Source organism: Coregonus clupeaformis, chromosome 34 (assembly GCF_020615455.1).
Source record: "Coregonus clupeaformis isolate EN_2021a chromosome 34, ASM2061545v1, whole genome shotgun sequence".
Taxonomy (NCBI): Eukaryota; Metazoa; Chordata; class Actinopteri; order Salmoniformes; family Salmonidae; genus Coregonus; species Coregonus clupeaformis.
In genome coordinates, this window is record NC_059225.1 from 15737093 (window position 1) to 15759664 (window position 22572).

Sequence of the window (22572 nt, forward strand, 5' to 3'; positions counted from 1 at the left end):
CGCCAAGACCATGGGCTGTAGGAACCGTTGGTACCCAGCCAGGTGCTAAAGCGTCTCTCTCTCCTCACTGAATGAATGACAAATATATCCTTGAATCTATCCGATGCCAGCCCACTGAATGAATGACAAATGGATGAATGGGCAATAATTGTGCACATTACTTAACAATTGAATTTAAATTAGGCCTAACTGAATGATAAGGAGGGTAAGAGGTTGATTTAGTTTAGAACAACAATAGTGTAATGATGAGTTTGTTTTATGCCTATTTATCAGCGTTGGCGCTCATGTTAATAATTTGATAATTTGACCATCCCTTGCGGGTTGATACCATTCTCTTTTATGTTTTACTTTGTAAAAAGAAGCTGTTACGGGACTGTTTTATTTATTTTAACTCTATTACTTATTGTAATGGAAACAAAAACATGCTACGTGTTGCAGTAGGCCTTTAGAATAATGCAAAACATATCGAAGTTGATGAGCAATTGGAAACAAATGATGCCAGTCAGCCTGCGCAGCCGGCCCATCAAAACTACACCTAAACAATACCCAAACTCATTTCACACAATAAGAGTTAGCGTAAATACACGAATAAATTGACAATAGTCTGATGACTGACAATATTATCAGTTGTCAAATTGTACATGAAGAGATGAGCATCTTATAATTGACAGATGCAGGGAAAGAATAATAACTTTATCAAATCCTCATTCAGAGTCACATGCAGGTAAAACGTTTTGCAACTACCATAATTTCATTTTTTTCACAGCATGTACAGTGGGGAGAACAAGTATTTGATACACTGCCGATTTTGCAGGTTTTCCTACTTACAAAGCATGTAGAGGTCTGTAATTTTTATCATAGGTACACTTCAACTGTGAGAGACGGAATCTAAAACAAAAATCCAGAAAATCACATTGTATGATTTTTAAAGTAATTAATTTGCATTTTATTGCATGACATAAGTATTTGATACATCAGAAAAGCAGAACTTTATATTTGGTACAGAAACCTTTGATTGCAATTACAGAGATCATACGTTTCCTGTAGGTCTTGACCAGGTTTGCACACACTGCAGCAGGGATTTTGGCCCACTCCTCCATACCTTCTCCAGATCCTTCAGGTTTCGGGGCTGTCGCTGGGCAATACGGACTTTCAGCTCCCTCCAAAGATGTTCTATTGGGTTCAGGTCTGGAGACTGGCTAGGCCACTCCAGGACCTTGAGATGCTTCTTACGGAGCCACTCCTTAGTTGCCCTGGCTGTGTGTTCCGGGTCGTTGTCATGCTGGAAGACCGAGCCACGACCCATCTTCAATGCTCTTACTGAGGGAAGGAGGTTGTTGGCCAAGATCTCGCGATACCTGGCCCCATCCATCCTCCCCTCAGTACGGTGCAGTCGTCCTGTCCCCTTTGCAGAAAAGCATCCCCAAAGAAGGATGTTTCCACCTCCATGCTTCACGGTTGGGATGGTGTTCTTGGGGTTGTACTCATCCTTCTTCTTCCTCCAAACACGGCGAGTGGAGTTTAGACCAAAAAGCTATATTTTTGTCTCATCAGACCACATGACCTTCTCCCATTCCTCCTCTGGATCATCCAGATGGTCATTGGCAAACTTCAGACGGGCCTGGACATGCGCTGGCTTGAGCAGGGGGACCTTGCGTGCGCTGCAGGATTTTAATCCATGACGGCGTAGTGTGTTACTAATGGTTTTCTTTGAGACTGTGGTCCCAGCTCTCTTCAGGTCATTGACCAGGTCCTGCCGTGTAGTTCTGGGCTGATCCCTCACCTTCCTCATGATCATTGATGCCCCACGAGGTGAGATCTTGCATGGAGCCCCAGACCGAGGGTGATTGACCGTCATCTTGAACTTCTTCCATTTTCTAATAATTGCGCCAACAGTTGTTGCCTTCTCACCAAGCTGCTTGCCTATTGTCCTGTAGCCCAACCCAGCCTTGTGCAGGTCTACAATTTTATCCCTGATGTCCTTACACAGCTCTCTGGTCTTGGCCATTGTGGAGAGGTTGGAGTCTGTTTGATTGAGTGTGGACAGGTGTCTTTTATACAGGTAACGTGTTCAAACAGGTGCAGTTAATACAGGTAATGAGTAGAGAACAGGAGGGCTTCTTAAAGAAAAACTAACAGGTCTGTGAGAGCCGGAATTCTTACTGGTTGGTAGGTGATCAAATACTTATGTCATGCAATAAAATGCAAATTAATTACTTCAAAATCATACAATGTGATTTTCTGGATTTTTGTTTTAGATTCCGTCTCTCACAGTTGAAATGTACCTATGATAAAAATTACAGACCTCTACATGCTTTGTAAGTAGGAAAACCTGCAAAATCGGCAGTGTATCAAATACTTGTTCTCCCCACTGTATACTGCACTGATGTAAGTGAAGCCTTTAATCCATTGTGTGGAGGTAAGTTACATTCCCCTCCATGGAAATTGTCTCACGTAACCTGCTACTATTTACATATCAATTTGAACATGCAATAACACATCCTACTCACTTTCATTGTAGTATAGAAGCAAGGTATCATTGGAGAGGTTTCTAAGTGGGCAACATCTATTAGGCTTGACTCTGGTTAACATCCCTAATGAGGCAGACAAAGAGGTGGACAGAAGATGTATGGCGGCCGAGACTCACCTTCAACCCAACCTCATTATGTGCATACAATTGGCCATGCATTAAAACATCTCTGCTGCCGACTGACCCAAACTCAGCAGCAACTGAAATGGGGGGACACGCTCAGAGAGGATGGATCTGACAAAAACACATTCGCAGTATTTGTATTTGTATTTATTAAGGATCAACATTAGTTCCTGCCAAGGCAGCAGCTACTCTTCCTGAGGTCCAGCAATCTTAAGGCAGTTATATACAGTCAAACATTTACTGCATTAAGGTGACGGATTTAGAAACACAGACACACTGGTCAGACAAATGCACACCAGGGTTTCCATTATGAAAATGTGGCGCCAGACATTTGACTGGCAGCATTTTAATTTACCGGACATTTGAGAAATTTACCGTAACCTGATTAGGGCATCCACCCACGGTGCGCAGAATGACAGAAATAAAATGTAGATTATGGTAAATAATCTTAACAGAACATGCATTCGAGGATACAATGACACGTGTCCATACCACGCCCTTTGAATATGCTCGAATAACTGTCCACATTTACTCTTCCTCAGCCAACAAGACGAGTAACGAACAGCAGAATCACTAGCCTATACTCAGGCAGCTTTTAGTCAAGTTTGGGGAAGCAAATTTTCACCATAAAAATGTACCTTTATAATAAAGCATTCCATGCATCATCGCATTTGCAGACTTATGTTAGATAGCCTACTATTCCTAATGTGATGAGTAGATTGGATAGTCATAATTTAGGCTAATAATATAACTCAATCACTGTTAGCAAAAAAGACCATTCAATGCATGGTTGAGCGCGTATAGCGTACAGGCCTAGGCTATAGGCTATATCAGATACGTTTCTTCTTTCTTTGCTTGGGAAAAACACATTTCATGCAATTCTACTACACTTTATATGACTGGAGACATTAGCAGAATATTTTTTAATACGACAAATTACAGGGTAGCCTACTCTGCTGACTGACAAACAGATCAATAAAAGTAAAGTTGACCATACATTAGGCCTACAAGAAGGGGAGACACAAATAGAATATGACGTCCATCTAAACTGGAGGAGGAAATTATTGTCCAACAAACAAACAAACAAACAGACCCAACAATGATAAAGAGTGAATATGTGCAGTGAGCACTCACTTGGGATATGGCCGATGCTCTCGGCTGGTGCCAATATGATAGGCTATAGGTCTACTGTTGTTTGCTTATTTAAGTTGAGAATTTGGATAACTAAAAGACAGATTAGACTTTTCATTGTCTTCTCTTTACAGTAATAGCAATTTGCTTTCCAAACTGTTTTCCCGTGATTTAATTTTTAAATATTGCGATATGCTTGGATGGGCCTCTACTTTTCACTGGCAGTTGCAACTCAACAATCATCTATTTGGTGTTTGCCGCACGCATGCACTGCCCAAAATTGCGCACGCTGCCTTTCCTTCCGACTGTAGGCAATGTGATTTAAAGCAATCCACAACTTGTCCTTTTTTAAGCCTAGGGGAAGCTAATGATCCTCTGTGGCCAATGAATCAATGAAGCAACAGATCAGAACATTTAGCTTAACATTTTGATAAACTATTATTTCTTAACATTAGGCTATTAGCACAGCAATACGCACAAGGCAGTAGACTACGAACAAATGTTCATTTGGCTACCGGACAATAAAAGAAAGTTGAAAACCAATAGAACATGAGAGAAATTGGCTACTGGTTTCAATGGCATATGGAAGTCTTTATAAAATAATTGCCTCCACAGATATGGTCGGATTTTGCCTACGCTACTTTGAAGCAAGGTAAAACATGGCTCATAATATTTAGTAAAACGTTAATGTTTCAAACAATTAAGTAGCTATATGTTTTCAAAATGCATATTGCCCCCAGCTCACTGCAAAGTGGTGTGTGACGCGCTGAAGCCTGCCTACTGTTGCCTAAGCATTTGAATGGCGAATGGGAAGTGCACTTCAATTACCAGTTGAGAAATAAAAAGAGTAGCTCTTTTTAATCATGGTCAAACAGAAGATTGCATTTAGAATTGTTGCGCAATGATTGGGCTTATAAAAGCGCTGTCTGACAGATTTTCCGCTCAAAGGCTCTGTGTTTGTCTGTATGCTGTGCACGTGTGACGATACAAGATTGCGCCGATAGACATGGTCGCCCTGTTCATGGCTCCTAAGAAACTTACCAGTATTTTTTGTAATTATTTTTATTTGATTTTATAAATAAGATGCCAAACGAATATACACAGCTCCAATTTAATTCCACTAAATTATGCAAATTAACCCATAGACCTATAAGCATGACCTGTCAAATGTATTTACATCAACTGGTATTTCCATCAATGAATAGGCTAAAAAGCATTATTTCGCAATGGGATTTATTGCTTCTCCCGGACCACTGGCAATTGGCAATTTTATTTATTGACATTTCAATTTTTTTTACGGCCAAAAGCCGTCAATTACCGGCTAACGGAAAGCCTGACACACACAGACAGTGATGGGGGAAAAAATCTATACAGTTACAGTACATATTGCAATATTATTTTGGACGATAGGATATTGATACTTCGACTCCAAGTATCGATTTGTAGTGCTAGTCGGCTGTACCTGCGCCAAACCACGGGTATTTTTCATCTTATAGCTTGTTCTCCATCTTCTTTTTAAATAGTGAGCCAACATGTTTTCAGTACTTATTTCCATGACTGATCAAAACTATTTTTTTTTGCAGGATCTCTCTCTGCAGCAGACATGTAGTGAGCAATATGTTTGGAACATCAAATCACAATATAATTGCAGTATCGAATCGCAATACATATAGAATCGTAAGTATCACAATACATATCGTATCGACACCTAAGTATCGTGATAATATTGTATCATAAGGTCCCTGGCAATTCCCAGCCCTAAAGACACACTGTCCACACATACACACACGTCATACACGTCACACACCTCTTCCAGTGCTACCCTATCCAAAACCAAAACATAAAACTCACCTTCATTTTCATATCAACACCAATACAAACTTCAGTCCAGACTAACACAGAGGTTTGGTGGTTCCAATAGAATGAGTAATCTCTCCTATCTCCCCTTTAAACTGCAGCACAAGCCAAGGCTAGCCTAGCCAGAGTCCACCCAGGGGACCCTCTGATGTTTCAGCAGCTAATTCACGGTTATTCCATTGTTTACTATTTTTGAAAATGGATTATATTGTTTACTGTTTTATTGTCATGTCCAACAACGCTCTGGCCAGTCAAGTTCTAAAAAGAGCTGTATGATGACCCTGGTCCTAGATCTGTTTATGTCCTCTAACCAACTCCTACTGTATGGTCATAGTCATGCCGTGTTTGGCACGGGGCGGCAGGTAGCCTAGCGGTTAGAGACGCGCGCAAGCAACCCGAGGGTTGCCTGTTCGAATCCTGGGTCCGACGGCAAAAATCTGACGGGAAGTGAGCTGGCAACTGGAGGGTTGCTGGTATGAAATCCTAGGTGCCATTGCCTGCCATTGTGCCTTTGAGCAAGGCACTTAACCCCCCACAACAGCTCCCCGGGCCTTTCCAAAACATTTATATGTGCATGCATGTCTTTCAGAGGGGTTGGGTTAAAAGCAGAAGTCAAATTTCGGTTGGAGCAATTGACCAATAAAGTGATCTTAATCCCTTTATGATAATGAACATGCTATACAGCATGAACAGTTATGTCATTGCATGGCCAGTAATTCCAAGTAGATTAGTTATACAACCCCAAAATATGTATACTAGACCTCATTATGCATAAAGAAGTTAGATGTAGAAAACACTCTCCTGCCCTAGGGAACTAATGTCTGTGGAATAAATGGTTCCTTTTCTAACAGGTGTTATTTAATGTTCTGTCTGGCTCCCTATAATGTTCTCATTAAAATGGTCTCCCTTTAAAAGAGAACAGCCTACTACCAGCAGAGATAGCATGAAAAAGGGAACATAGTAAGATATCTTCATTGTAAAACAACAATGGTTCAGTTATCTTTCTTGGCTAAAGCGTAGTGACACCCCAGCCAGTGGTACACACACACACACACACAACATGGAGGATACTCTGTGAAAAAAGTCAAATTGAATGCCCTGAATATGGCCATTCATAATGTCTTGCTACAGGGAGTCTGGAGACACAACCTAACAGTCTCTCATTAAAAGGTCCAGTGCAGTCAACAACGTGATTTCCTGTGTTTTATATACATTTCCACACTATGAAGTTGGAATAATACTGTGAAATGATGATGATTATGATAATTTGTAAGAGCTGTTTCAAAAGGCCGCCTGAAATGTCAGTTTGTTTTGGTGGAATGGAGCTTTGGCCTGCATGGTGACATCACCAGGTGGTAAATTAGTTAATAGACCAATAAGAATGAGAGTTCCAAACCTCTGCCAATAACAGCTAGTTTTCCCCCTCCCCACTCGGACAGTCCTAGCAAAAGTCTTGCTTGAGAAATTGGTCTTTGTCAAGAAACTCTTTCTGTTTCTTTTTGACCATTTTAATAGAAAACAATCACAGTAAGGTACTTAATTGTCACCCAGAAATGATATTGCGATAAAAACGGCTGCATTGGACTTTTAAAGGGAGTTACACATCACCCAGAATTCCACCCTTCAGTTCCCCAACTTCCTCGGCCAGGAACAAAATGGCCTGTATGAATCATGGTGCCTCGGATGGCAAGAGGGAGAATGGATGTAAGCCTTGCAGAGACATCATAAACCTTCTCTGTGCAACACATACACACGCACACACACAGTTAAAAAACTGTCTAGGTTGATCAACAACAGCCCAGGTGGGTTGTCAGTGTTCAAAGTCATGAAGGTTTTTGCTAGATTCATACTGTGGAGCTGCCAGAGGACTGACATCAGATTTGTGATACAGGTTTTGAATACTCTTTTTACCAAATAATTCTCTGAAATATTTATATTAGAAATAGAGAGATAGTGATGGCACTGGCAGTAAGCACTGCTATTACTGAACAAAAATATAAATGTAACATGCAACAATTTCAACACTTTTACTGAGTTACTGTTCATGAGGCGGCAGGTAGCTTAGTGGGTAAGAGCGTTGTGCCAGTAACCGAAAGGTCGCTGGTTCTAATCCCTGAGCCGACTAGGTGAAAAATCTGTCGATGTGCCCTTAAGCAAGGCACTTAACCCTAATTGCTCATGTAAGTCGCTCTGGATAAGAGCGTCTGCTAAATGACGTAAATATAAGTCAATCAATTTAAATGCATTAGGCCCTAATCTATGGATTTCACATGACTGTGCAGGGGTGCAGCCATGGGTGGTCCTGGGAGGGCATAGGCCCACCCACTTGGAAGCCAGGCCCAGCAAATCAGAATTTGTTTTTCCCCACAAAAGGGCTTTATTACAGTCAGAAATACTCCTCAGTTTCACCAGCTGTCCGGGTGACTGGTGTCAGACAATCCCGGAGGTAAAGAAGCCGGATGTGGAGGTCCTTTTATTTCAGCACGGGACCAACACTTTACATGTTGTGTTTATATATTTTTCAGTATATATGGAAGAAAACTGAACATTCTAAGAGAAAATACCATTCAGCAGACAACAGCTCATCCAGCAACTTATGAGAAAACGCAATTGTGCCACTCTTAGCAAGGTCATATAGGGCATAATCTGAATGCCTTCTGAAGGTTATTAGGAAAATGCCACTGAAAGCCATGCAGCCACCAATAAACGTCACGTTACCTGGTTACAGTCTAAGAGGTTTCTACAAAGCCGAGAGCAGTAGCTACAATAATGGAGTTTTTTTGTTGGAACTGATTAAGTCATGATTTTTTTATTTTTATAATGTTACTTTTTCTGCTTTGTGGAATAAAGTAGCGATCTGAGAGCATCCACTGGACGCCATCTGTTGCTAACTGAAAGAATGTGGCTAATTTGCTGATAATGTAAATGACAATGCACTACAGATGCTTTGCCAGCATTTTGCCCAAGTTCATTTCAGTGAGCAAAGCCTTGATAAAAATTACAAATATTGTTTCTCCTATTGTTGAATTTGACTTTCAAAAGTATTTGAACATTCTTAAACTCGTTACCAGACCATTTATTTCAGTCAACATCTCACACTGAACCTCTCTCTGACTGTCTGTCTCTCTTGCTGAGTGGGTCACTCTTTCTCCGTGTGTGTCTCTCAGTCTCGATATGTCTCTAACTATCTCTTTTTCAGAGTGTGTCTCTCCCAGTTTGTGTGTGTGTGTCTCCCTCTCTGATGGTCTCCCCCTCTGAGTCTCAGTGTGTGTCTCACTCTCATGAGTCTCGCATTCATAAACTATGTGAAATGTCAGAATAATAGTAGAGAGAATGATTTATTTCAGCTTTTATTTCTTTCATCACATTCCCAGTGGGTCAGAAGTTTACATACACTCAATTAGTATTTGGTAGCATTGCCTTTAAATTGTTTAACTTCGGTCAAATGTTTCGGGTAACCTTCCACAAGCTTCCCACAATAAGTTGGGTGAATTTTGGCCCATTCCTCTTGACAGAGCTGGTGTAACTGAGTCAGGTTTGTAGGCCTCCTTGCTCACACACGCTTTTTCAGGTCTGCCCACAAATGTTCTATAGGATTGAGGTCAAGGCTTTGTGATGGCAACTCTAATACCTTGACATTGTTGTCCTTAAGCCGTTTTGCCACAACTTTGGAAGTATGCTTGGGGTCATTGTCCATTTGGAAGACCCATTTGCGACCAAGCTTTAACTTCCTGACTGATGTCTTGAGATGTTGCTTCAATATATCCACATAATTTCCTTCCTCATGATGCCATCTATTTTGTGAAGTGCACCAGTCCCGCCTGCAGCAAAGCACCCCCACAGCATGATGCTGCCACCCCCGTGCTTCACGGTTGGGATGGTGTTCTTCGGCTTGCAAGCGTTCCCCTTTTTCCTCCAAACATAACAATGGTCATTATGGCCAAACAGTTCTATTTCTGTTTCATCAGACCAGAGGACATTTCTCAAAAAATACGATCTTTGTCCCCATGTGCAGTTGCAAACCGTAGTCTGGATTTTCTATGGCGGTTTTGGAGCAGTGGCTTCTTCCTTGCTGAGCGGCCTTTCAGGTTATGTCGATATAGGACTCGTTTTACTGTGGATATAGATACTTTTGTACCTGTTTCCTCCAGCATTTTCACAAGGTCCTTTGCTGTTGTTCTGGGATTTATTTGCACTTTTCTCACCAAAGTACGTTCATCTCTAGGAGACAGAACGCGCCTCCTTCCTGAGCGGTATGACGGCTGCGTGGTCCCATGGTGTTTATACTTGCGTACTATTGCTTGTACAGATGAACGTGGTACCTTCAGGCGTTTGGAAATTGCTCCCAAGGATGAACCAGACTTGTGGAGGTCTACAATTTTTTTCTGAGGTGTTGGCTGATTTCTTTTGTTTCTCCCATGATGTCAAGCAAAGAGGCACTGAGTTTGAAGGTAGGCCTTGAAATACATCCACAGGTACACCTCCAATTGACTCAAATGATGTCAATTAGCCTATCAGAAGCTTCTATAGCAATGACATCATTTTCTGGAATTTTCCAAGCTGTTTAAAGTCACAGTCAACTTAGTGTATGTAAACTTCTGACCCACTGGAATTGTGATACAGTGAATTATAAGTGAAATAATCTGTCTGTAAACAATTGTTGGAAAAATTACTTGTGTCATGCACAAAGTAGATGTCCTACCCGACTTGCCAAAACTATAGTTTGTTAACAAGAAACTTGTGGGGTGGTTGAAAAACAAGTTTTAATGACTCCAACCTACAGTGAAGGAAAAAAGTATTTAATCCCCTGCTGATTTTGTACGTTTGCCCACTGACAAAGAAATGATCAGTCTATAATTTTAATGGTAGGTTATTTGAACAGTGAGAGACAGAATAACAACAACAAAATCCAGAAAAACGCATGTCAGAAATGTTAGAAATTGATTTGCATTTTAATGAGGGAAATAAGTATTTGACCCCCTCTCAATCAGAAAGATTTCTGGCTCCCAGGTGTATTTTATACAGGTAACGAGCTGAGATTAGGATCACACTCTTAAAGGGAGTGCTCCTAATCTCAGTTTGTTACCTGTATAAAAGACACCTGTCCACAGAAGCAATCAATCAATCAGATTCCAAACTCTCCACCATGGCCAAGACCAAGGAGCTCTCCAAGGATGTCAGGGACAAGATTGTAGACCTACACAAGGCTGGAATGGGCTACAAGACCATCGCAAAGCAGCTTGGTGAGAAGGTGACAACAGTTGGTGCGATTATTCGCAAATGGAAGAAACACAAAAGACCTGTCAATCTCCCTCGGCCTGGAGCTCCATCCAAGATCTCACCTTGTGGAGTTGCAATGATCATGAGAACGGTGAGGAATCAGCCCAGAACTACACGGGAGGATCTTGTCAATGATCTCAAGGCAGCTGGGACCATAGTCACCAAGAAAACAATTTGTAACACACTACGCCGTGAAGGACTGAAATCCTGCAGCACCCGCAAGGTCCCCGTGCTCAAGAAAGTACATATACAGGCCTGTCTGAAGTTTTCCAATGAACATCTGAATGATTCAGAGGAGAACTGGGTGAAAGTGTTGTGGTCAGATGAGACCAAAATCGAGCTCTTTGGCATCAACTCAACTCGCCGTGTTTGGAGGAGGAGGAATGCTTCCTATGACCGCAAGAACACCATCCCCACCGTCAAACATGGAGGTGGAAACATTATGCTTTGGGGGTGTTTTTCTGCTAAGGGGACAGGACAACTTCACCGCATCTAAGGGACGATGGATGGGGCCATGTACCGTCAAATCTTGGGTGAGAACCTCCTTCCCTCAGCCAGGGCATTGAAAATGGGTCGTGGATGGGTATTCCAGCATGACAATGACCCAAAACACACGGCCAAGGCAACAAAGGAGTGGCTCAAGAAGAAGCACATTAAGGTCCTGGAGTGGCCTAGCCAGTCTCCAGACCTTAATCCCATAGAAAATCTGTGGAGGGAGCTGAAGGTTCGAGTTGTCAAACGTCAGCCTCAAAACCTTAATGACTTGGAGAAGATCTGCAAAGAGGAGTGGGACAAAATCCCTCCTGAGATGTGTGTAAACCTGGTGGCCAACTACAAGAAACGTCTGACCTCTGTGATTGCCAACAAGGGTTTTGCCACCAAGTACTAAGTCATGTTTTGCAGAGGGGTCAAATACTTATTTCCCTCATTCAAATGCAAATCAATTTATAACATTTTTGACATGCGTTTTTCTGGAATTTTGTTGTTGTTATTCTGTCTCTCACTGTTCAAATAAACCTACCATTAAAATTATAGACTGATCATGTCTTTGTCAGTGGGCAAACGTACAAAATCAGCAGGGGATCAAATACTTTTTTCCCTCACTGTATGTGTATGTAAACTTCCGACTTCAACTGTATATGTTGGGGGAGCAATCATCAGTGTGGACCGGGACCTACTTCATTACTCCAAGTCAGATAGCTACTTAAGAGCCCATGATCCCATGGTTACGCTGAACCACTCCAGACAATGCCCGTATCCTACAGCTTGCTCATTCCGTGCACACATAGGCCGGGCTATGAAACACAATAATTACACTTAATGGTATGAGTAGGCCTAAGTGGTGGAGGCAAGACTGTGATGGCTGAGTCCTAATGAGCGCTGCTAAAGGAAATCATCATTAATGCTGAGCACAAAGAAAGACAATCTTCTCTGGAAGGGGGGGGGGGGGGCCTGTTGCCAACGAAACCACTTCTCCCCTTATTTTAACAATATAATACTCCTCTGCTAACTGTGGGTCATGCTGATAACTTTGGAATAACACCCAAACTGCTGTGACTGTGCGTAACCATGTGATGAGGATCGTATCTGCGCACGGCACTCACACGCAGATGCACAGACACAAGAGCATGTGCACACACGCGCATGCACACATGTAAAGTTTGCACATGTGCACATGCACGCACACAAACACGTGTCAGTGTGTAGATATTTCCTTTGGATTTGCTGAGAATACAGCATCCCTCCCTTTATGTTCCATATAGACTCTCCATCAATCTACAGTATGTCCATATCCCCATCCCTCCTTGTCATCAATCTACAGTATGTCCATATCCCCATCCCTCCTTCTCATCAATCTACAGTATGTCCATATCCCCCCTCCCTCCTTGTCATCAATCTACAGTATGTCCATATCCCCCCTCCCTCCTTGCCATCAATCTACAGTATGTCCATATCCCCCCCTCCCTCCTTGCCATCAATCTACAGTATGTCCATATCCCCCCTCCCTCCTTGTCATCAATCTACAGTATGTCCATATCCCCCCTCCCTCCTTGCCATAAATCTACAGTATGTCAAAATCCCCCCCTCCCTCCTTGTCATCAATCTACAGTATGTCCATATCCCCCCTCCCTCCTTGTCATCAATCTACAGTATGTCCATATCCCCCCTCCCTCCTAGTCATCAATCTACAGCATGTCCATATCCCCCCTCCCTCCTAGTCATCAATCTACAGTATGTCCATATCCCCCCTCCCTCCTTGCCATCAATCTACAGTATGTCCATATCCCCGCTCCCTCCTAGTCATCAATCTACAGTATGTCCATATCCCCCCTCCCTCCAATATACTGTATGTCCATATCCCCCCCACCCTCCTTGTCATCAATCTACAGTATGTCCATATCCCCCCTCCCTCCTTGCCATCAATCTACAGTATGTCCATATCCCCCCTCCCTCCTTGCCATCAATCTACAGTATGTCCATATCCCCCCTCCCTCCTTGTCATCAATCTACAGTATGTCCATATCCCCCCTCCCTCCTTGCCATCAATCTACAGTATGTCCATATCCCCCCTCCTTCCTTGTCATCAATCTACAGTATGTCCATATCCCCCCTCCCTCCTTGCCATCAATCTACAGTATGTCCATATCCCCCCTCCCTCCAATATACTGTATGTCCATATCCCCCCTCCATCCTTGCCATCAATCTACAGTATGTCCATATCCCCCCTCCCTCCAATATACTGTATGTCCATATCCCCCCTCCCTCCTTGTCATCAATCTACAGTATGTCCATATCCCCCCTCCCTCCTTGCCATAAATCTACAGTATGTCAAAATCCCCCCCTCCCTCCTTGTCATCAATCTACAGTATGTCCATATCCCCCCTCCCTCCTTGCCATAAATCTACAGTATGTCAAAATCCCCCCCTCCCTCCTTGTCATCAATCTACAGTATGTCCATATCCCCCCTCCCTCCTTGCCATCAATCTACAGTATGTCCATATCCCCCATCCCTCCTTGCCATCAATCTACAGTATGTCCACATCCCCCCTCCCTCCAATATACAGTCTGTCCATATCCCCCCCACCCTCCTTGTCATCAATCTAAGATGTAAATGTAAATCTACAGTATGTCCATATCCCCCCCCACCCTCCTTGGCAACCCTAAAACAGACTGCCAAATTATCATCTAATTACATGTCTCCCCATTTGTTATGTGAACACTGGTCCTCCAGAGACCACCTCGACATAATTTCCTTGAACCCACTGTTGGCCGAGGTTGTAAATGTGTCTCGTCCACAATGAGAAACAGACCCTGGGCCCAATAGTACATCTGCCTGCTGCTCGCCATAAGGACACTGCTACCTCAGAGAGACACTAACAAAGGCATGGATTCACCAACCATATTGGCTGTTGTTTCTCCTTCTTCAACAGGACCTGTCTTGTAAGGACCATGTAGCATCTGCCAATGTAATCAACTAGGAAAATAGCTAAATGAATCCATCTTACTCTCAGCAGTAGGCCTACAAGAAACCTAGTTTTCTAATCATTTTTTATATTTGTGACATTCTAAAATGTAGGAAACATGAAAGTTGAAATATGCTTGCAGTGTTTCTCCTACTCTTGCCTAGGTGGGTATGACCTGCCTGGTGTACACTCACCTACAGCTTTGGCTTCCATTGGTTTGCAAATCGTAACATCAACAAGCCCAGAGAATCGCTGTGGCATTGCATTTGAACACCACCTGTAACTGTCTAGGGAAAACGCTGGTTTCCATAGCAAAGCTCTCCTATAATTTGAACCATTAACTAAATATATGGCTATTCCCACAGTCCCTATCATGAGCTGAAAACATGGAGCCAGGAAGAGCGGCAAAAAGGTACCATGAAATATTAATCTATTGTAAACTAATTATTTTGCTGGGAGCGCCCAGCACGGTCTTGCCTGGCTAAGCGGTGATTGATTGCTTTGGACTGGGGAGTGTGTGCAACAGCCAGAAACGCTATAAGTAGGTGTGTGTGTGTGGAGGGGGGAGAAAATGCTCCTGCATGTATCTGAGGTTTTATGTGGGGCACCGTTTCCACAGCAGCAAAGAAGAAATCAACTGTTTTCATCATCAACCACTCAAAAGTCAGTTTCTCAGCAGCAATTCCTCTGAGTGGATAAAAGAAGTAGATCAACTCTGAAATGTCCATATCTAGAACACTGAAAAGTTATTTCTGGCACAATGCAGAACAATACTGTATAGGTTTCAGTGTACAATACATTGCTAATGCAGCAGATAAAAAACTATATTCAGGAAGTATCAATAGACAGCTTCCATGTGATGTCAGGGAAGAAAAAAAAAAATGAACAAACCCGAATCTCACATTATTTCATTTGGATTATCAAAAAGGAGCGTGGGAACATCCCTGGAGATACAGATCGACCTATCTGACAGAACTTCAAAGAGAGCGTTTTAATTATGTAAACAGCCAAGGATTATTTTTAATTCCACCGCCGCTAACAGACCAAGCCTCGTCTATCCAGAGTAACTGACTGTAAAAGACTCACTCAGATATTCTTTAAGTCCTCTTGGCAGAGTCAAATACACAGAGATCGGCATCTCACCTTAGTACTGGGTAAACATGGCATTTCAGAGGAGAGAAAGTGTGCCACTTGAAAAGGAGGAGTTGCAATAAAGCAGGGATCATCAACTAGATTCAGCCGTGGGCCAATTCTTTTTTTGGGCGGATGGTCGGCGTCCTGAACATAATGACAAATTATTTGTTTGCAAATTGACCGCAAGAAGCCCAAACAGATATAATATTTCAAACCTTGCTTACATTTGGATACGATCACGTGTCTCTCTATTATGCGTGGGAATACTTGGGAACAGATTTCCAAAATTAAAATCACTTGAAGCTGATTTCCTGGAAGTATTTTATGTAAAAAAAGAAAAAAGAAATTATAATTAAAATATGATACTACACTGAACAAAAATATAAACGCAACATGTAAAAGTGTTGGTCTCATGTTTCATGAGCTGAAATAAAGGATCCCAGGAATTTTCCATACGCACAAAAAGCTTATTTTGCTCAAATTTTGCCCACAGATTTGTTTACATCCCTGTTAGTGAGCATTTCTCCTTTGCCAAGATAATCCATCCACCTGACAGGTGTGGCATATCAAGAAGCTGATTGAACAGCATGATAATTACACAAGTGCACCTTGTGCTGGGGACAATAAAAGGCCACTCTAAAATGTGCAGTTTTGTCACACAACACAATGCCACAGATGTCTCAAGTTTTGAGGGAGGGTGCAATTGGCATACTGACTGCAGGAATGTCCATCAGAGCTGTTGCCAGAGCCTGATCAACTCTATGCGAAGGAGATGTGTCGTGCTGCATGAGGCAAATGGTGGTCACACCAGATACTGACTGGTTTTCTGATCCACGCCTCTACCTTTTTTTAAAGGTATCTGTGACCAACAGATGCATGTCTGTATTCCCAGTCATGTGAAATCCATAGATTAGATTTCAATTGAAATTGTTGCATTTATTTTTTTGTTTAGTATCATTTGTAGACTGCAAATTGACCACATGAAGCCCAAATATATATAATATTTGACTAAAACAATAATTTCAAACCTTGCTTTCATTTGTATACGATCACGTGTCTCTCTATTATGCATGGGAATCCTTAGGAAAATATTTCCAAAATTAAAATCACTTGGCGTTGATTTCCTGGTGTTTTTACAGTCTTTTATGTTGGGGGCAAATAAAACCACATGCGGGCCAAATTCGGCCAGTTGGGGAACCCTGCAATAAAGTGAAACTGTCTGCAGTGAAAATGAAACGTAATTCCTGTGAGATGAGTGCCCAGAATTTGACAATCGAGGGATAACCCCCAAAATACAAGGCCATTTCCTTTTGCCTTTCAGACACAGTGGGAATCTTTTGGGCTCAAATGTTCATATTTTATTATAAGATAAGATTTCTGACCAATTTTAAACTAACTAATGTGCTGTCAAGCCATCAGCCAGCCTGTAGTAATATGTATGCATGTACAGTGGTGGCTCGCTCCAATCCACACATGCATGGCCATTGAGAGAAACATTGTATATGATGGATTCCAGCGTGCCTGATGAAACTCTGCGTTTGCACGGTAACAGTGTCGAGGAACGGTAAATCACGGCTCACTATAAATCACGGCCCTTGTTTCCGGGCCTGCACCTCCGACATTGTACAGGGCCGACCCCAATCAAATAAACAAACAACGTGAGCAGTCTAAATGCAGGCCGCCCACTTAAAAGGAGGGGCCACTGTTCCAATGCCTTTTATTGCAAGCTGGTGCCTAGCCACTGTGGTCGTGGTCCTAAGTGTTTTCCATCTGCCCCCTTTCCTCATGTCCTTTCCTTCATCCACACTGAAGGAGGAGTTCATCAAGTCAATTAGGCTACTTGTGTGTTGCTTTCACCTATCCAGTGTTTTAAGATCCTGTGCAGATGAAGGAAAGGAGGAAAGGGTAGTAAGGAAGCCACCTCAGACTGTTGGGACACACCTGTAGCTCACCAGTGTTTTCAGATACTGTGCAGATGAAGGAAAGTAGACAAGAAAGCCACTTCAGACTGTTGGGACACGCCCATAGCTCACCAAATGGCATGAGATCAATGATGAATGCATTAAGTGTATAACGTTTGTGGTTCAGCCCCAAGGGGACACAAGGAGCGTAATAAACCAAACGGCTATCTGTGGGGCCAAAAAGCAAAATGAGGCCTTCTTTGGTATTTCAAATACTGCATTTAGTTATAGGGTAGATTTCTAGGAAACATTTGAGTTTAAATTGAATATCGGATTCTTTAGAACAAACTAAACAACCATGTCTATCGAATGGGCTGAGGGAAGGAATCTGAACACATGCATCAGAACACAAGTGCAAGCATACAAAGTTTGAAGTCATTGCAGAGACAAGATGGCCCATCATCGTGAGTGCTCTCTCAGTTGTTTGTTCCAAATGACACTAAAATAACTGCAACAGACGGGCCAGGGAGGGAGACACAGACACACGTAGTTAGCGGTTGGTATTTCTCCTCTTTAGAGAGATAACACCGTGGATACAAATACATTTCATTTCAGCCAACGGCAGCAAATCATTAGTGGTTCGACAACACTGCCCACTGTGCCCTTGAAGGCCTGTTTGTGGTGGCAGAGAGAAAACAGCAGTAAACAGAGGAAAGTGCTGGAGGACGACCAACTTGGCTGGTTGAAAAGGGATGCACGGCCACTGACTTCCACTCAGAGCAACCAGCCAAGAACACAGAGTTAGGGCCATATAGGGGGATGGTTAATGGGCTACCAGAAAGACATGGTAGGTCCTCTGTAGTTCAGTTGGTAGAGCATGGCACTTGTAACACCAGGATAGTGGGTCCGATTTCCGGGACCACTCGTACGTAAAAATGTATACATGCATGACTAAGTTACTTTGGGTAAAAGCGTCTGCTAAATCTGGACTCTACAGTTGACCATTTTACTTGCATATGTGCCTAAATATTTTGCTGTGCCATGCACCAGTGTGTCTAGAAAAAGAAAAATCACCCAGATAATTGTTGCAATGATTACTTCACTGTACCGCAGCCGCTGAGTGTCATGGAGAATACATTGAGAGCATATTCATGACTGTTATGCTTGCACCATTGCCACAAAGAAAACAGTTTGTTACCTCAAATATTTTTCATTGTGCTCCTAAATTTCTTTGTGTGCTCCTACATTTTTCAACTTAGGTGCACACTTGCTCCTTGTAAAAAAGGTCAGCGAAGAGCCCTGTGCAAAATTGTATACAATTATTATTATTATTATTATTATTATTATTATTATTATTATTATGGTAGAGACAGAATGTTTGCTACTGTAGCTATCAGGGCAACACTTCAGAGTGATAGGTATGATGAAGCATCAGCTAGCTAGTGCTCATTTGGTCACTGTGGATAGACCAGATTTACACATAATAAACATTTTATAGAAGCTCAGTGTCCATTGTGGGTGCTTGATTAGTTAATACTTTTATAACTTCTAGAAGTGTTCACTACAGCTATTTCACTAGAGGCAGATAGATCCCCTGGCGAGCATCATGGTAGTTCAACATGCATGTGAGATGGTTAGCGATCATACTGTGCAGGTTTTCCCTGTTATGACAGACTTGAACGCAGCATGATTCCCTATATACCACTATTTGTCCTCCCTAGAGTCCAGGCTTTTTCCCAGGAATAACAGATTTATGTGTCAGTGCAAAACAGTCAACCTGTCAATTGTAATTTATGAGGCCTGATGGCATGTCTAATGTCCCCCTATGGAGTGTACATTTTCCATCTGGCCAACACCTATTACGGGGGACCCTCGAGGTCCAACAATTTTACAGGTAGATAAATCAATCAATCAAAAGAGTCAATCGCTATTTCAATCCACAGGTCAATATTGGAAAGGTGAGAGGCTGTCATGTGGCATAACTCAATAATGTTCATGGTTCTTTCAAGTGAAAGATCTTAATGATTGCCATGTAGGCTGTTGGATTTCACAGAATACATACAATCCACAGGGGGTTTGGAGGGGTAAAGTGAAAAGGACAGGTTGTCAGGGAGGGGTAAAGTGAAAAGGACAGGTTGTCAGGGAGGGGTAAAGTGAAAAGGACAGGTTGTCAGGGAGGGGTAAAGTGAAAAGGACAGGTTGTCAGGGAGGAGTAACGTGAAAAGGACAGGTTGTCAGGGAGGGGTAAAGTGAAAAGGACAGGTTGTCAGGGAGGGGTAAAGTGAAAAGGACAGGTTGTCAGGGCGGGGTAAAGTGAAAAGGACAGGTTGTCAGGGAAACCGAACTGTCGGCAGACCTGGAATTAAAACTAAATCTGCCCACCATCACACTATTTATTGGAAACAGATCCAATAATTAAATAATACATGCTGACTACTGATGTTGCTTTGGTGGTGTACACTTTCCTCTGCTCTTTTCAATGTCCAATTTAATGGAAATGTAATCTCATCTTTTCATAGTATGAAAAGTATAATATGAATATTACTAGGCTATAGGCAATATATTCACATAACACATCAAGATTAATCTGTTAGTTCCCAATTTGCTTACTTAAATATTATTTGGGAAGGTAAGAAATTAAGTCATTACCTAGACAAACTTTTATCCGTAGACTTGTAACTATACTGAGGGAAAACTAGGCCCTTTCTAACCACTGTGCATGATGGGATTTAGAGTACAAATGTGTACTACAGTGGAACCATGTACTCAAAACTGATTCAACAGCTGTGTTCTTAATAACCTAGCAGCATTGAGTGTTTTGTAGAGCACAGCTGCAGGGCACGTTGAATATGAATAAAGCCACCATTTGCAAAGACCGCTATATTATACCATAACACACAAGGTAGAATGATTTTGCTTAGTCCCATGATGAGACCTTTAACAGTGAGTAATAATAATAACAACACAGTAATATATGCCATTTAGCAGACACTTTTATCCAAATCACAGTAGTGCATGCATCGATTTTCATGTGGGTGGCCACAGCGGGAATCCAACCCACAACCCTGAAGTTGCAACACCATGCTCTACCAACTGAGCAAGTGTCAGTCAGAAGTAAGCTTCATATGGGTCTAGGCTAGGGTTCGCTTTGCAGATGGCATTGATTTGCATTTCATTAATACTTCTAAATACAACCGGACACACCTTTTAAGTGTTAAAACCTGTGTAATGGGTATACTACAAGCATTTTTAGTAAAGAGACTTCTCTCCAACAGAATGAGAAATATGACCCTGCGAATCACAGGTGCAAGGTAGACTACTAGAAACCTCTATGGTTTTGAAGCCAAGCCCAAATCATCATAAAATCAAGACACCAGGTAGGGCTTTCACACAGGGGTCCCAGGGACTTATCTGAATGAGTATTCAGTAAAGGGAGCCAGTGACTCCTGACATGTGGAGATTGGAAATCCAACCCAGCGGTTCCCCAGTCCCCATGAAATATCAGTAATATCCCAAGATTCCTAGCTTTATGAGTGGTTAAAATTTCATGAGCCCTTCCAAGAGCTAACAGAGCAAAAGGCCAGTTCTGCCCTCAAAGCTTAATAAGGACAACATAAGAGAGAAAATAGGGCTTATAATTGAACCCAGCATTAATATCAATCAGTGCCCTATGGAAAAAGAGAACTAGACAACTTTGATTCATTCACTAATAATGTGCTTTTTTTCATGATAACACTAGGCTCCATACTCAGTGTTGTAGGCTATACAACTGCAAAGCACATGGGAGATGGGAGAGGAGGTATAATTTGAAATCATATCCCCTTGCATGAGTGTGATCTGTCATTAAATAATGCAATCTCAGGCAGCAACAAGGCTACGATGAATGGGCAGCCTGACTACAACAGAGGGGTGTAATCCCGTTTTAGATACAAAGAGTCTTTGATTCCTTTTCCAATGCATTTACTATTCCACACATTCAAACGCTCAAAACGCACGCTGATACCAATACTTTAAAAAAAGGGGATTGTTTATATGCGAAAACATCGTTTAAATCTGACCTTTCAAATCAACAAAACACTTATTTCTTACCATTACGTTCCCCTGCATTTTTGCAGTCTCTATTAGGTTCTTTTCCTTCATTTTCTTCGTAGAAAGGATCCCCTTTTCAGGATATTCTCTTCGTTAGACTAGTTTTGGACCGCTTCTTCCACTGTCTCCGCCAGTTCTGTGAGACCCTGGGTTTGGCTTCTAGTTCACCAGTGGGTGGGCTTACTACGCATTGATGAGACACATGCGTTGCTTTTTCTTAAATATCCTGTTGATTGATGGCTGAGTCAGTGCCTGTCTTTTACTACGCAGTAAAATATGTAGCCGTCAATATGTAGCCGTGAGTTGTTCACATAGACTATAATCTATCATTTCCATAATATGGGAAACCACCACATTCACTCGACCGAGACGGCTGCTCGGGTCCTATTTGTTTGAACGGAACATACGATTCCGCTCCCAGCCTCGCACAGCTACCGAGAGTTGACAGTCGGCGCGTGTTGTGCGTCCTGCCACCAGAATATAGATAAACTTTAATTTATGTTAAAGTTTATCTTTAACGTTAATTTATGTTCGCAGCTTCATTTATAGGCTACAATTTTTATCTGTAAACACAATGAGACATTGCCCCCCAAAAATAAAAAGTTAATATGAATCACATAAACACATTTCCCCAGAGAGATAGGTAAACCTAATGAGTACTGGGTCAGTGATGGCGACATCTGACCTCTATTCATGTTGGTGTAACAATAACAATAGACCTATCTATCCAATATTCCCAACCACATGAGGGATAGCAACACATCTGTGTGGACCCATTGCTTCATAGTTTGACAAAAACATATGTGGCTAAATATGTGGTACAATTCTGAGTATAAGAAATACATACAATGCAAGCACTACAACTACTGAAACCACCTGGTCTCAGGGTAATTCGTAGGATTTGGTATGTAAATCTGGTTAGGCTACATTACGAATGGAATAGTGGTTGTACAATATCATACAAATTAGAGGACGTACAGTATCATATGTCTTACCTGGTCTTACAATTGCATACAAATTGGTAGATGTAACTTATACATCTTGGAGAATATATAGTATTATA

General features: G+C 42.0%; 1 protein-coding gene across 2 annotated transcripts in view; it reads right to left on the reverse strand.

Annotated features, from left to right (window-relative positions):
• LOC121549880 (dipeptidyl aminopeptidase-like protein 6) overlaps positions 1 to 22572 on the reverse strand; it is a 335968-nt gene that overhangs the window by 265741 nt on the left and 47655 nt on the right. The window contains exon 1 of one of the 2 annotated variants that reach the window (XM_041861838.2): positions 21510 to 21873. The exons of the other annotated variant lie outside the window; for it this stretch is intronic. Within the exon in view, the coding sequence (XP_041717772.1) occupies positions 21510 to 21560 (51 nt within the window). The 5' untranslated portion in view covers positions 21561 to 21873. Of the gene's footprint in view, positions 1 to 21509; positions 21874 to 22572 lie in introns of those variants that run through there. 2 annotated transcript variants of the gene reach the window in all.